Source organism: Geotrypetes seraphini, chromosome 2 (genome assembly GCF_902459505.1).
Source record: "Geotrypetes seraphini chromosome 2, aGeoSer1.1, whole genome shotgun sequence".
Taxonomy (NCBI): domain Eukaryota; kingdom Metazoa; phylum Chordata; class Amphibia; order Gymnophiona; family Dermophiidae; genus Geotrypetes; species Geotrypetes seraphini.
The window spans coordinates 412,654,431-412,668,373 of record NC_047085.1 but is presented as its reverse complement, the minus strand read 5'-3'; the positions used below and the strand labels follow the sequence as shown (position 1 = coordinate 412,668,373).

Genomic DNA, 13,943 nt, shown 5'->3' with positions numbered 1-13,943 from the left:
TAAATGTGGAGGAAAAAGCCTCAGACTAACGTAGCAGCACTTAAAACAGGAAATGTCAAGCTGCTTTTAATCCTATCACTGGCATTTTAAAAACTCCACAAACCTGTGGCTTACATAACTCCAAATGAAAAACTACTGATGTACAGGACAGGCCCAGATGCTCAAAAGCTTTCTGAGGCAGTAAGAGTTGTTAAAGCACTCTTACTGGCATGGAAAGCTACCCTGCCAGTGCACAAAAGGATTCTCCATGGCTGTTACTGAACATTGTAGCAGCCCCTGAGAATCCTTTACTGATGAATTACAAGAAGATCAAAAGTATTGCACAACAGGGGAATGCATTGTTTCCTGTGCAGACTTTAACGGCAGGGTCTGAGCTGTCATAGCCTTCCTTTTCTGTCAGTGACGGAGGGGAAGATTCTCAAATATTTGCAATAAAATACAACGGGCCGCTGTCACGACCGCTACTGTAACGATTTCAAAAAGGCGAGTCATTCTTAAAAAGCCACATGTACCAATGAAGTTGGCGGAGAGTTGAAGTGGATCGCTAAATTTGCATGTGCCAATTGCTGGTGATAGAAGTTGGCATATATGCAAAATAAACGCACAAATTAAAAAAAAAAAAAATATTGAAGATTGGCAGGAGGTATGCCCTCCCATCGCTGTCATCAAGCAACCCCCCCCCCCCCCCCCCCCCCCCGGAAGCAAGAGAGATGCCCATTACTGCCTGCCTCCAAGCAACCTCCCTGACACCCACCAGCAGAATGAGAGATGTTCACTTCCTCCTGTCACCAAGCAACCCCACCTGACACCCCCTGGGAGGGGCCTTAAGCAACCTGTGCCAATTGGAGCCTTAGGCCCCCCTGGTGCATCGAGGAGGGGAATATCCACCATTTGAAGAGGCAGGCCTGTTGGGGTCATCGGGGGTACAACGGTGGCAGCAGGAGGGAGTGGACATCGGGGGGGGGTTAGGGGGTTTGCTTGGCAACTGGAGGGAGTGTGCATCTCTTTCACTGCCAAGGGTGTCAGGGGTTGCTCAGCAACAGGAGGGCATGGCGATCTCTCCCACTGACCGAGGGGGGTGTTGGGGTGAGGGGGGTTTGCTTAACGGCAGCGGCAGGAGGGAGTTGGCATCCCTTTTACTGGTGGAGGAGGGAAAGGGCATTGCTTAATGGTGGCAAAATTTTCTGGCTCAACTTTAAATTTCTGTTAGCCTAATCTTGACCTCATCCTAAACGGATTAGGGGGGCCTGCAAGAGGGGTAGAAGTGGGAGGACCACTAGGCAACAGTGATCACAACACGATCAGATTAACATTAGAAAGGGAGACATCCATAGTAAGGAGGACCGCAACAACTGCGCTAAACTTCAAGAAAGGGAACTATGTTGCTATGAGGGAAATGGTGGGGAGGAAGCTCAGAAACATCTTTAGGATGGAGACTGTGGGAAGCGCCTGGACCCTATTCAGGGACACCCTGCAGGAAGCACAGAGAATGTACGTCCCCAGTTTCAGGAAAAGCTGCAAGAACAAGCGATCAAAGGACCCGGTTTGGATGTCAACAGAAGTAAAGAGGGCAATAAATGACAAAAAAGTATCCTTCCGGAGATGGAAAAAGGACCCAACGGAGGAAAATCACCAGGCGCACAGGAAATGCCAAAAGGAATGCCACTGGGAGGTTAGAAAAGCAAAGGGGGATTACGAAGAGGGGCTGGCCAGGGAGGCGAAAAACTTCAAGGCATTCTTCAGTTACGTAAAGGGGACGCGACCAGCGAGAGAGGAGGTGGGGCCGTTGGACGATGGGGATAGGAAACATAGAAAGTGACGGCAGAAAAAGGCCGAGGCCCATCGAAGGGAGTGATTAAGGAGGATAAAGAGGTAGCTGAGAGGTTGAACACATTCTTCTTGTCGGTTTTCACGAGCGAAGACACATCTAATATACCGGACTCAGAGGAGCTCATGAGTGGGGAACAGGCTGAGAAATTGGAGCACATAGAGGTAAGTAAGGAGGATGTCCTCAAACAGATAGACAGGTTAAAATGCGGCAAATCACCGGGCCTGGACGGGATCCACCCAAGGGTTCTGAAGGAACTAAGACAAGAAATAGCGGGCACAATCCAGCATGTTTGCAACCTATCCTTGAAAACTGGTGAGGTACCAGAGGACTGGAAATTGGCAAATGTCACACCTATCTTTAAGAAGGGATCGAGGGGTGACCCCGGGAACTACAGGCCGGTGAGCCTGACTTCAATTATAGGGAAGATGGTGGAAGCTATGATCAAGGACGGCATTTGCGAGCACATCGAGAGGAATGGCCTACTGAGAACAAGCCAGCACGGATTCTGTAAGGGAAGGTCGTGCCTAACGAACCTTCTGTACTTCTTTGAGGGAATAAGCAGTCGGGTGGACAATGGGGAACCCATAGACATCATCTACCTCGATTTTCAAAAGGCTTTCGACAAGGTGCCACATGAAAGGCTGCTTAGGAAGCTGTGGAACCACGGGGTGGGAGGGGATGTGCACAGATGGATCAAGCACTGGTTGTCGGATAGACTGCAGAGGGTCGGAGTAAAGGGTCAATACTCTGACTGGCGGGGAGTCACAAGCGGTGTGCCACAGGGTTCGGTGCTGGGGCCATTACTCTTTAACATATTTATCAATGACCTGGAAAAGGAGGCAAAGTGCGAGGTTATAAAATTTGCAGACGATACCAAACTGTGCGGCAGAGTTAGGACCAGGGAGGAGTGTGAGGACCTACAAAGGGACCTGGACAAGCTGGAAGACTGGGCAAACAAATGGCAAATGCGCTTTAACGTGGACAAATGCAAGGTCATGCATATAGGGAAAAAGAACCCGTTGTTCAACTACAAATTGGGGGGGGTATCGTTGGGAGACAGCAGACTTGAGAGAGACTTGGGTGTGCTGGTGGATGCATCACTGAAGCCATCTGCACAGTGCGCAGCAGCTTCGAAAAAAGCCAACAGGATGCTGGGCATCATAAAGAGGGGCATAACAACCAGAACGCGGGAAGTCATCATGCCATTGTATCGAGCGATGGTGCGTCCACATCTGGAATACTGCGTTCAGTATTGGTCGCCGCACCTCAAGAAGGACATGGCGGTACTTGAGAGAGTCCAAAGGAGAGCAACGAAAATGGTAAGAGGGCTGGAACACTGCCCATACGCCGAGAGGTTGGATAGGCTGGGGCTCTTCTCTCTGGAGAAAAGGAGGCTCAGGGGAGATATGATAGAGACCTTCAAGATCATGAGGGGCATAGAGAGGGTGGATAGGGACAGATTCTTCAGACTGAAGGGGACAACAAGTATGAGGGGGCATTCGGAGAAACTGAAGGGAGATAGGTTCAAAACAAATGCAAGGAAGTTTTTTTTCACCCAAAGGGTCATGGACACTTGGAATGCGCTATCGGAGGAAGTGATCAGGTAGAGTACGTTACAGGGATTCAAACAGGGATTGGACGGATTCCTGAGGGATAAAGGGATCGTGGGATACTGAGGGAGGAGCTGGGATGTAACACAAGTATAGAAAGCTAACCAGGTAATAAGTATAGAAACCCAACCAGGTCGTGCATGTGCAAGACCGGAGGGTTAGGACTTCGATAGGAAGACAGGACTTCAATGAGAAACCAAGGTGGCAAGGGAGCCCCTTCAGGTGATTCAGACGGGTCGTGACCTGTTTGGGCCGCCGCGGGAGCGGACTGCTGTGCAGGATGGACCTATGGTTTGACCCGGCGGAGGCACTGCTTATGTTCTTATGTTCTTATGTTAATCTGCAAACTTTTCTCTTTAGATTGTTGACTAGTAGAAATTTTCAAGTCTTGAGACCAGATTTTCTACTTGGTCCATCCTAACAGATTGGTGTTGAATTTTTTCTTCAAGATTTTTAATTTGAATTGTGGAAGTTTGTATTGTTGAAATAAAGAGTGTGCATACCTTGCAAAGGCTCTCAATAGCTCCCCAGATTGCCTCCATATCTATCACTGCAGGTTTCATCAGTGGGCAAAGAAGAAAAGAGGGCAATTTCATCAGAGAAACTCCTTCCAATTGTTCTTGAAGATGTGTTTCAACTCGAATAACTCTCGGGGAATCCTGCCCCCTCCAGCCGCTGGCAAATGATGTTTAAATCCCAGTGAGAGTGGAACTTCCTCTGGGATTAGGGGTGAATCAAACGGCGCTGACGTCTCTTCCTGTAGTGTTGTCGGCATCCCAGACATCCTCCTGGGACATGGGGGAACTCCCAGACCGGCAGGGTTCAGCGAAGTATTGCTGTCCAAGATCGAGTTCGACCCCCCTCGATCAGCAGAGACGCTCGATCCAATAGCCACAGCATAAGATAATATTGCTTTTTGGCGCATTAGCGAAGTGGCAGAGGAGGCAGGAAGATCGCCCTCTGTTTTCCTTTACATTTCGACATTTAAAAGAGAAAATAAGCAGCAAAGATAAGTAAGGCTTTTCAATAATTCTGCCATCATAGCAGGAGCCTCTTCCTAAGCGACTTGCTCCGATGATATCTTGGTTCCTTCTACCAAACTCTTATGATTTTAAAGTGTTTGAGGCCTCTGCAATGAGGACAGAGCTTGCAGGAATGGGGCAGGGCAAGAATAGAACTCGCTGGGACACACAGTAGGCTTAATTTTAATTTCTGGTGGAATTCGTTATGTCACATATATAGAATGGAAAGATCATTGGCGGTACAGAATGGAAAGTATAAAAATTTTATAAAAATATGGGAGCCATTAACATCTTTTTGTCATGATTAAATGCCATTTTTCTATTAATTATATACCACTTAGTGTTGGGTGGGGGGAGGATTTCAATTGTAGGGTTTATGATCTTATAATGAATAATGGGATTAGAGGGAGGGTGGGGGGAGGGTTGCATTTATATTTATAGGATACAATACAATGATAAGATATTCAAGTGGTCTAATTAATAGTGTTTATTATGAATTTTTGTACACTTGATGAAAGTTTAAAAATGAATAAAGAATAAAAAAAAAAAAAAGAACTCGCTGGGACAGGACAATGAGTTCCCGCGGGGATGGGGAAAAATTTGTCCCGTGTCATTCTCCAGCTGTGATGTTTTCTACGTTTCCATGGTGGTGCTGAACAATTTTTCTTGTTGAAATCTCCGGCTCTTAATGGAACCAAGCACAAGAATCTACCTGGTGCATTGCCAAGGCACTGCAAACACCAACTATGAGGGTCAGTGATGGAAATTGGCCTTTGGCACCTGCAGCACTTAACACTTGATAACAGCCAGGACATCAACGGAAAAAGTGCGTCTACTAAATTGAATTCAATGGCTGAAGAAAAACTGAAACGGCCTCGCCGGCCAAAGCCTGTGAGGGGAAAAGAGAGGAAAGAAAGTTTCCTCACTCTATTTTTTTTGTTGAAAAAATATAAGTACTCTTAACTGAAGAGAAAAATTAGAAGAAAAAATGTGTGAGCAGCAAGGTAAATGGCAAAAATTAAACAATGTTCAAAGATACAACTTCTTAGCTCCGCAGAAAACTAAGAACTAAGGTATCGCGAGTCTACGTCGGGCAGTAGGGCACTTGCACATGAATGGTGCAGGCAGTTCACAAACTTTCTTGAGTTCTTAAAGTGGCAATGCAATTTTAAAGCTGTCCATACCAGGGGACATCACCCACATGTGAGAGTATGCTGCCTGCTTGTCCTGGGATAATGTACATTACAACCTCTCTACCCCCCACCACAAAAAAAATCCAGTTTCTTCGTCTTCAAAATCACAAATATCTGAAATAAAACTAATTTTTTTTCTTAAAATCAATGTACCTTTGCACCCATTCCCATGCTGCCTGAAACAAGAAGAGGGGTCCCGGCCCCTGCTTCTTGAGAACTCGTCTCAGTTGCTAACCCCTCTGACACTTTGGGATCCCTGCAGAACCTGCACTGCACTCCTAACATTTCAATGCCTCTTTTCCACAGCTCCGGCACTTGAAGGAACTGTTCATGTTAAGCATGCAGCCACCAAACACACATGGTGGACCTGAAAAGAAAACTCTTCACCCGCCTCACCCAATGCCAGCGCTGTGATGTAAACAAAATAAACAAAAAAGACTTTTCCTTTCTTTGTTAGGTCCTAGCTCATGCTCGTTGTCTAACACCAGCTCTAGCATTTAATCACAAAATAGAAAATACCTTTTGTTGTCTGGTCATTTTATTATTCAGATTATATTGGTCCCAGGCTCTGGTTTCTGTTTGTCTTCTGCCCATTTGATGTTTTTTCTTTCTCCAAGCTCACCATCCATCTTCCATCTCTGTACCTTCCCTTCCACTGCCATATTCAACATTTCTTTTCCACTGTTTACCATCTTCTCCCTCTCTCACCCTGCCTTGTGCTCTCGGTCCCTCCATGCAGCATCTCTCACTTCCTCCCCTCCATTATCATGTGCAACATTTCTTTCTCTCCCCCCATGCACCTATTCTCCACCCTATGTCCAACATTTCTCCTTCTCTTCTCTAGGCATGTCTCCCTCCCCTCTACCATATGCAGAATTTCTCCCTCTCACCCCTTTCTACATCTGTTGCGTCTCTCCCTTCCTCTTCTCTGCCCCATGTCCAACAATTCTTCCTATCTCCTCTGCTTTCTTCCCCCCATGTGCAGAATCTTTTCTCCCTCCAATCCCCCTGTGCTGCTTTTCATCCAACCCTCCCATCCACCTGTGCAGCAGCTTTCCTCCCTCCTATACTCCTCTGAAGCACCGACCAACCCCCCTTCAGGCCTCTCAAAGTAGCAACAGTGGTGATGGTGGCTCCCGGGTAAAGGCAGCGCTCTACCTGCTCCGCTAGGGCTTCCCTCTTCAGCGTCATGATGCGAAAGAGGGAAGCCCTAGCGGGGCAGGCCAGAAGTTTGGAGTGCTGCCTTTTCTCGCCAGCCACCGTCACCACTGCTGCTACTTTAAGAGGCCTGGAGGAAAGTCAGGACTCACTGAATCGGTAAATCCAATTTTTCTAAAAAGCAAATCGATTCACCAAAATGAATTGGGCAGCACTACTCAGGACTCCAAGAACAAACCTCCAGAGTCGTGACCGATGTATGCACATCAGTTGTGGAGCCTTGAGCCCTTGTGAATGCTCAAGGCCTGCTGGCTCCGCCTTCTTCTCAGAGGGGGAGGGAGCCAGCAGGCCTTGAGCAAGTTTCAAGTTTTCAAGTTTATTAAAAGTTTGTTGTACAAGCAATATCAAATACTTTAATGCGTATGACAATTTAAAATTAGGAGACAAAAATAAAATAATTTATACGAATAAACATACAATGTATGTACACAAGTAATTAGTGATACAAAAGGGAAGAGGGGTGAACTACAATCTTTAAAGAAAGTAAGAGTACATTTAGGGAAAAAAACAACATCAAGAGGGTGATGAAGAATGTTTTAAAAATATGGCTAAGCCTAAAAAAGAAGATAGGGGAGATTGTGACCTATACTTAAGGTCTGGTTAAAATAAGGTATTTGAGCCTGGGATTAATGATAGATGAATTATCCTATCTATGACTCAAATGCGTCTTTATACAGGTAGCATTTTAATGTGCTTTTAAATTTTTCTAATGAGGTTTCTCCACGTAGATAGATTGGTAAATTGTTCCAAAGCTGGGGTGCTATGACTGAAAAAATTGTAGATCTTCTGGTACCTATTATTTTTAGAGAAGGGATAGTCAGAAAATGCTATTCCGTTGATCTGAGTGTCCTGGCTGGAGAATATGGTGCAAATGCTTAAGGCCCCGCATCGGATCTTCGAATATGGCTTTCTTCTGGTAGTATCCCCAACTATGGCAATATGTGAAACAAAATTCTTCTATCCAGCCCGAATATATCACAACCTCAAACACTGATGGGTTCTGGATAAATAATTTTTTTATGTAATTTTTTTAGTATATCTCAAGGAAGCCTCAGCCCCACCACTCCACCGCTGTATAATCTCACAACCGCGGGAAGCATTACGTGGTGCCTCATCATTGGCCGTCCCCCCTTTAATGTGTTTAAGCACATTAAAGGGGACGGCCAATGATGAGGCACCACGTAATGCTTCCCGCGGTTCCGAGATTATACAGCGGTGGAGTGGTGGGGCTGAGGCTTCCTTGGGGTTTCTTCTGGTAATAGCAGCAGCTTTCTTCTGCACTAACTGGTAAGCTGCTGGCTTGAGAGGAGGATGGATAAGTAGGATAGAGGTGCTATATTCATCGGAGAGAGGCCTCTATAATCGACAATGGCACTGGCATTCATCGGGGGGGGGAGGGGGGGCAGTGTATGGCCATGCACAGCCCTAGTGGTCATCGGGGGTTGAGTGGAGGAGGAAGAAGAGGACAGCTGTGCCAGTGGTCAGGTGGTGGCTCGAATATAAATTGAGATCCTAATTTTTGGGCCATTTTTTTGGCCAAAATATCTCAGTTTATATTCGAGTATATACGGTATTCTCCACTAGAGGAGAAATTCTTTCTGTAGAGAGCATGTACTGCCTATTATAGTGATGTGAAAAAGTATCTACTCCTGGTCTTATGATTTACCCTATTATTGCACATATGTTACACTGAATGATTTCATCTTCATACAAAATGTAATATTAGACGAAATCTAAGTAAACACAACAGTATTCGCGGGGGGATAGGGGCAGAGCTGTACCGCGAATAGGGAAAAATCGTGAATATCTTCTCGTCCGGCTCTGACCACCCCCCACCTCCCTCCCGCCTCCCCCGGCATCCTGGCCTTACCTGGTGGTCTAGTGGGCTTTCGGGGCAGGAGCGATCTTCCTACACTCCTGCCCCGTGCAGATCGCCAATAGGAAATGACTGCCGTGAGTTCCCGTAGTATCTCGAGACTACGACGGGAGCTCATGGCAGCTATTTTCTATTGGCGATCTACACGGGGCAGGAGCATGGGAAGATCGCTCCTGCCCCGAAAGCCTGCTAGACCACCAAGTAAGGCCAGGATGCCAGGTGTGAAGGCTGGAGAGAGGCAGGAATGTGCTATACTATGTGAAATTGCGAGTGTCGAAACCGCGAATGGGAAGAGGGAAGTGTACTACTTCATTTACATCCATGTGAAAAATCACCATCCCCTTATTCACTCAACCAACTAACCAAAATTGATAACTGAAATGATTTCTACTAAGCAACTAAATAACTTACTGATCTTCCTCCTGTTCAGTGCTGTCAGGTGGAGCAATCTCTCTCTTTTCCTTTTTTTCAGTTAATTTATCGGTAGGATCTTGTAAGCTCTAGATCAACAAATAAATGGAACAACAACAAAAAAGATGATTATCCCTAAATTCTATAATGTATACCTAAAGTTAGAGGCACCTGCATAGGTGAACCTTGCCAATGCAGGCGCCTAACTTAATTTAGTGGTAGGTTAAATCAGCACTGATAATTGACACTCAATAGCTCTTAAATGGCACTGTGGAGTTAATTGAAAGTTAGCACCTATCATGGTTGGCATGATTCTACAGTGAAGCGCCTAGCACAGGGGTCAGCAACCTTTTTAAAGAAGAGAGGAGGAAATATTTTTTCAGTCAGAGAATAGTTAATCTCTGAAATGCATTTCCAGAGGTTGTAGTAAGAGCGGATAGCGTAGCTGGTTTTAAGAAAGGTTTTGGACAATTTCCTGGAGGAAAAGTCCATAGTCTGTTATTGAGAAAGACATGGGGGAGGCCGTTGCTTGCCCTGGATCAGTAGTAAGGAATACTGCTACTCCTTGTGTCTTGGCCAGGTATTAGGGACCTAGCTTGGCCACCGTGAGAACAGGCTACTGGGCTTAATGGACCATTGGGCTGACCCAGTAAGGTTATTCTTATGTTTATCCTAAATGTTTGACCCAAGATTTGCAAAGAGCTACAATGGGTAGAGAAGGGGGTTTGAGATACTATTTTTAATGTGATATGGGTATATATGTATTTAACACAAAAATAAAACCCTTATGTCCATTTCTCCATCCTGCAACATATTTCCTTCTTTCCCACAACCCAAATATTATGCTCTTTCTTGCTTCAACGGTCCAGCGGCAATTCTTACAGCTGTCTGCCGCTATCCCAGAAGCCTCTCCCTTTGTCACATCCTGTCCAGACAGGAAAAGGAAATTCTGACAGAGGGAGAGACATGGCAAAGGAGAGGCTTCCGGGTTAGCAGCAGGCAGCTGTAGGAATCACTGTCACTAATCTGTTGAAGCAAGAGAACGCAGGAGGTAAATTAACTGGCAGGGTCGACGGTGATGGTGGCTTCATGAATGAGTTAAATGCATCTATCATTCTGAGAAGAGCTGCAGCAATGTGGTCAAAGAGCTGCATGTGGCTGCAGGTTGCCGACCCCTGGACTAGTAGAAAACACAATTAAAAGTGAGCATGGTTGGGGGCAGATCATGGGTTTTTGAGTTAGGCGCAAGCATTTAGGTCAAGAAAACTCTGGCACCAATTTTTTAGGTGACATCTATAGAATTGGCCCCTTAACCCTCAACTATTTAAGAATATTTATATAAGCTACCCAAGTGGTCTTTGCTTTAAAGGACAATAAATATACAGAATAAATTATTATTATTTTTTTTAATTCTTTATTCATTTTAAAACTTTCATCACGTGTACAAACATTGCAAGAAATAAAATAGTTTTAAACACTTGTACATCTTATCATTATATCTTATAATTGCAAATATAACCCTCCCTCTCCCATCCTGAGATCCCTCTAGTTACTTTTATTTTTCATATAATAGAAACCCATCCCCCACCCCATCCTTATCTTACATAGTTAATATAAAAATATTAGAAAAATGGCATCAATCATGACAAAAGGACGTTAATTGTTCCCAAATTTTAATAAAGTTTTTATAATTTCCATTTTGCACCGCTATTGATCTTTCCATTCTATATATGTGACAAACTGAATTCCACCAAAACTTAAAATTAAGCCTACTATGGTCTTTCCAGTTATTAGTAATATGTTGAATGGCTACTCCGGTCAAAATCAATAAAAGTTTGTTATTACACATTGATATCTGATTCTTTTTTCTCATAGACATACCAAAAAGCACAGTTACTTACCGTAACAGTTGTTATCCAGGGACAGCAGGCAGATATTCCCACACATGGGTGACGTCACCGACGAAGCCCCGCAGCGGACAGCCTCGAAAGCAAACTTGCTTGAAGATCTCGAACTTTCGAGCACTGCACCGCGCCTGCGCGCGTGCCTTCCCGCCCGAACTAGGGGGCGCATCTCCTGAGAGGATCCTCAGTTCAGATACCTAGCCAAGAAGCCAACCAGGGGAGGTGGGAGGGTTGTGGGAATATCTGCCTGCTGTCCCTGGATAACAACTGTTACGGTAAGTAACTGTGCTTTATCCCAGGACAAGCAGGCAGCATATTCCCACACATGGGTGACCTCCAAGCTAAATAGAAAGGGATGGAGGGAAGTTGGCATATTACGAAAAAAGATTTTGCAAAACAGATTGGCCAAAATGGCCATCCCTCCTGGATAAGGTATCCAGACAATAATGAGAGGTGAAAGTATGAACCGAGGACCAAGTGGCAGCCTTGCAGATTTCCTCAATAGGAGTTGATCGGAGGAAAGCTACAGACGCCGCCATAGCTCTAACTTTGTGGCCCGTCACTCGACCTTGCAAGGAAAGACCAGCCTGAGCATAGCAGAATGAAATGCAAGCAGCCATCCAGTTGGATATTGTGCGTTTTGATATAGGACGTCCCAACCTGTTCGGATCAAAAGATATGAAAAGTTGAGGAGATGTTCTGTGAAGTTGAGTGCGTTGGAGGTAGAAAGCCAAAGCACGTTTACAGTCCAATGTATGAAGAGCCGCCTCTCCTGGATGAGAATGAGGCTTTGGAAAAAATACAGGGAGAACAATAGACTGATTGATATGAAATTCTGAAACAACTTTAGGTAAGAATTTAGGATGAGTACGTAGAACAACCTTGTCATGGTGAAAAACTGTGAAAGGTGGATCAGCCACTAGCGCTTGTAACTCACTGACACGTCGAGCAGAAGTGAGGGCGATCAGGAAAACAGTTTTCCAAGTGAGATACTTGAGATGAGCTTTGTCAAGTGGTTCAAAAGGAGATTTCATAAGTTGAGCTAAAACAACATTGAGATCCCAAACCACAGGAGGTGGTTTAATAGGAGGATGGAGATTGAGAAGTCCTTTCATAAAACGAGAAATCATAGGATGTGCAGAAAGGGATTTTCCATCCAAAGGCTGATGAAAAGCAGCTATAGCACTAAGGTGGACTCGGATAGATGTAGTCTGAAGTCCAGATTGTGATAAATGAAGTAAATAGTCCAGAATTGATGTCAAGGCAGCAGATCTGGGAAGTAAATTACGTGTATAACACCAAGCAGAGAATCTTGTCCACTTTTGACCATAACATTGTCTAGTTGATGGTTTTCTGGAAGCAAGTAAAATATCTTGAACAGACGGAGAAAATTGAGAAAAGTCTGTTATATAGAAAGGTACCAAGCTGTCAAATGTAGAGACTGTAGATTGGGATGAAGCAAAGATCCTTGATTCTGCGTGAGTAGAGAAGGAAATACTGGAAGAAGTAGAGGCTCCCTGGTGCTGAGTTGAAGTAGAAGGGAGAACCAAGGTTGCCTGGGCCACCGAGGAGCTATCAGAATCATGGTGGCCCGGTCTGATTTCAACTTGACTAGAGTCTTGAGAATCAGAGGAAACGGAGGAAAAGCATAAAGGAATTGATTCCTCCAGTCCAGTAGAAACGCATCCGCTTCGAGACGCTGAGGAGTATAGATGCGGGAGCAAAATTGAGGCAGTTTGAAGTTGAGAGGTGACGCAAACAGATCTATCTGTGGAGTCCCCCAACGAGCAAAAATTTGGCGAAGAGTAGGAGAATTGATTGTCCATTCGTGAGGCTGTAGAAGACGACTCAATTTGTCCGCCAAACAATTTTGTTGACCCTGAATATAAACCGCTCTGAGGAAGATGTTGTGAAGAATCGCCCAATGCCACAATTTCAGAGCTTCTTGACAGAGGGAGTGAGATCCCGTCCCTCCCTGTTTGTTGACATAATACATGGCTACTTGGTTGTCGGTACGTACTAGAATCACCATGTCGTGAAGTAGATGCTGAAAAGCTTTGAGAGCATAGAATATCGCTCTGAGTTCCAACAGATTTATAGGACACCGCCGGTCCGCTTGGGTCCAGAGCCCTTGAGTGCAAAGACCGTCCACATGGGCTCCCCATGCATACATTGACGAGTCGGTTGTGAGGACCTTCTGATGAGGAAGAGGATAAAACAGTAAACCTCTTGAAAGATTCAAAGAGAGCATCCACCAGCGGAGAGACTTCTTTAATGAAGGCGTGATGGAAATTAGTCGAGTTGGTGGATCCACTGATTGTTGCCATTGAGATGCCAGTGTCCATTGAGGAATGCGAAGGTGAAGTCTGGCAAAAGGAACCACATGAACTGTAGAAGCCATGTGACCGAGCAGAACCATCATTTTCCTTGCTGGAACAGAGGAAAGTTGGCAGAATTGTTGAGACAGTTGAAGGAGTGCATCCTGACGTGGTTGTGGAAGATATGCTCTCAGATTGATAGTGTCCAGAGTAGCTCCTATGAACTGGAGGGACTGAGAAGGAGTCAGCTGAGATTTGGGAAAATTGATGTGAAATCCCAAACTTTGCAGAAAAAGAATAGTCTGTTGGGTCGCTGCAATAACCTCTGAAAAAGAGGGAGCCTTGATGAGCCAGTCGTCTAGGTATGGAAATACTTGAAGACCCTGGTTGCGAAGAGCTGCAGCTACAACCACTAGGCATTTGGTGAAAACTCTGGGGGAAGAAGCCAGTCCGAAGGGGAGAACTCTGTACTGAAGATGAAGATTTCCTACCTGGAATCTGAGATACTTGCGAAAGTCTGGATGAATAGGGATATGAGTATAGGCCTCTTTGAGATCGAG

The 13,943-nt window shown here is 45.2% G+C and overlaps 1 protein-coding gene across 6 annotated transcripts in view; it reads right to left on the bottom strand.

Annotated features, from left to right (window-relative positions):
• The window catches only part of ICA1 (islet cell autoantigen 1), a 311,620-nt gene that overhangs the window by 124,557 nt on the left and 173,120 nt on the right, over positions 1-13,943 (bottom strand). For all 6 annotated transcript variants that reach the window (XM_033931013.1, XM_033931014.1, XM_033931016.1 and 3 more), the window contains exon 9: positions 9,162-9,250. In XM_033931013.1, the coding sequence (XP_033786904.1) occupies positions 9,162-9,250 (89 nt within the window). The remainder of the gene's footprint in view (positions 1-9,161; positions 9,251-13,943) is intronic.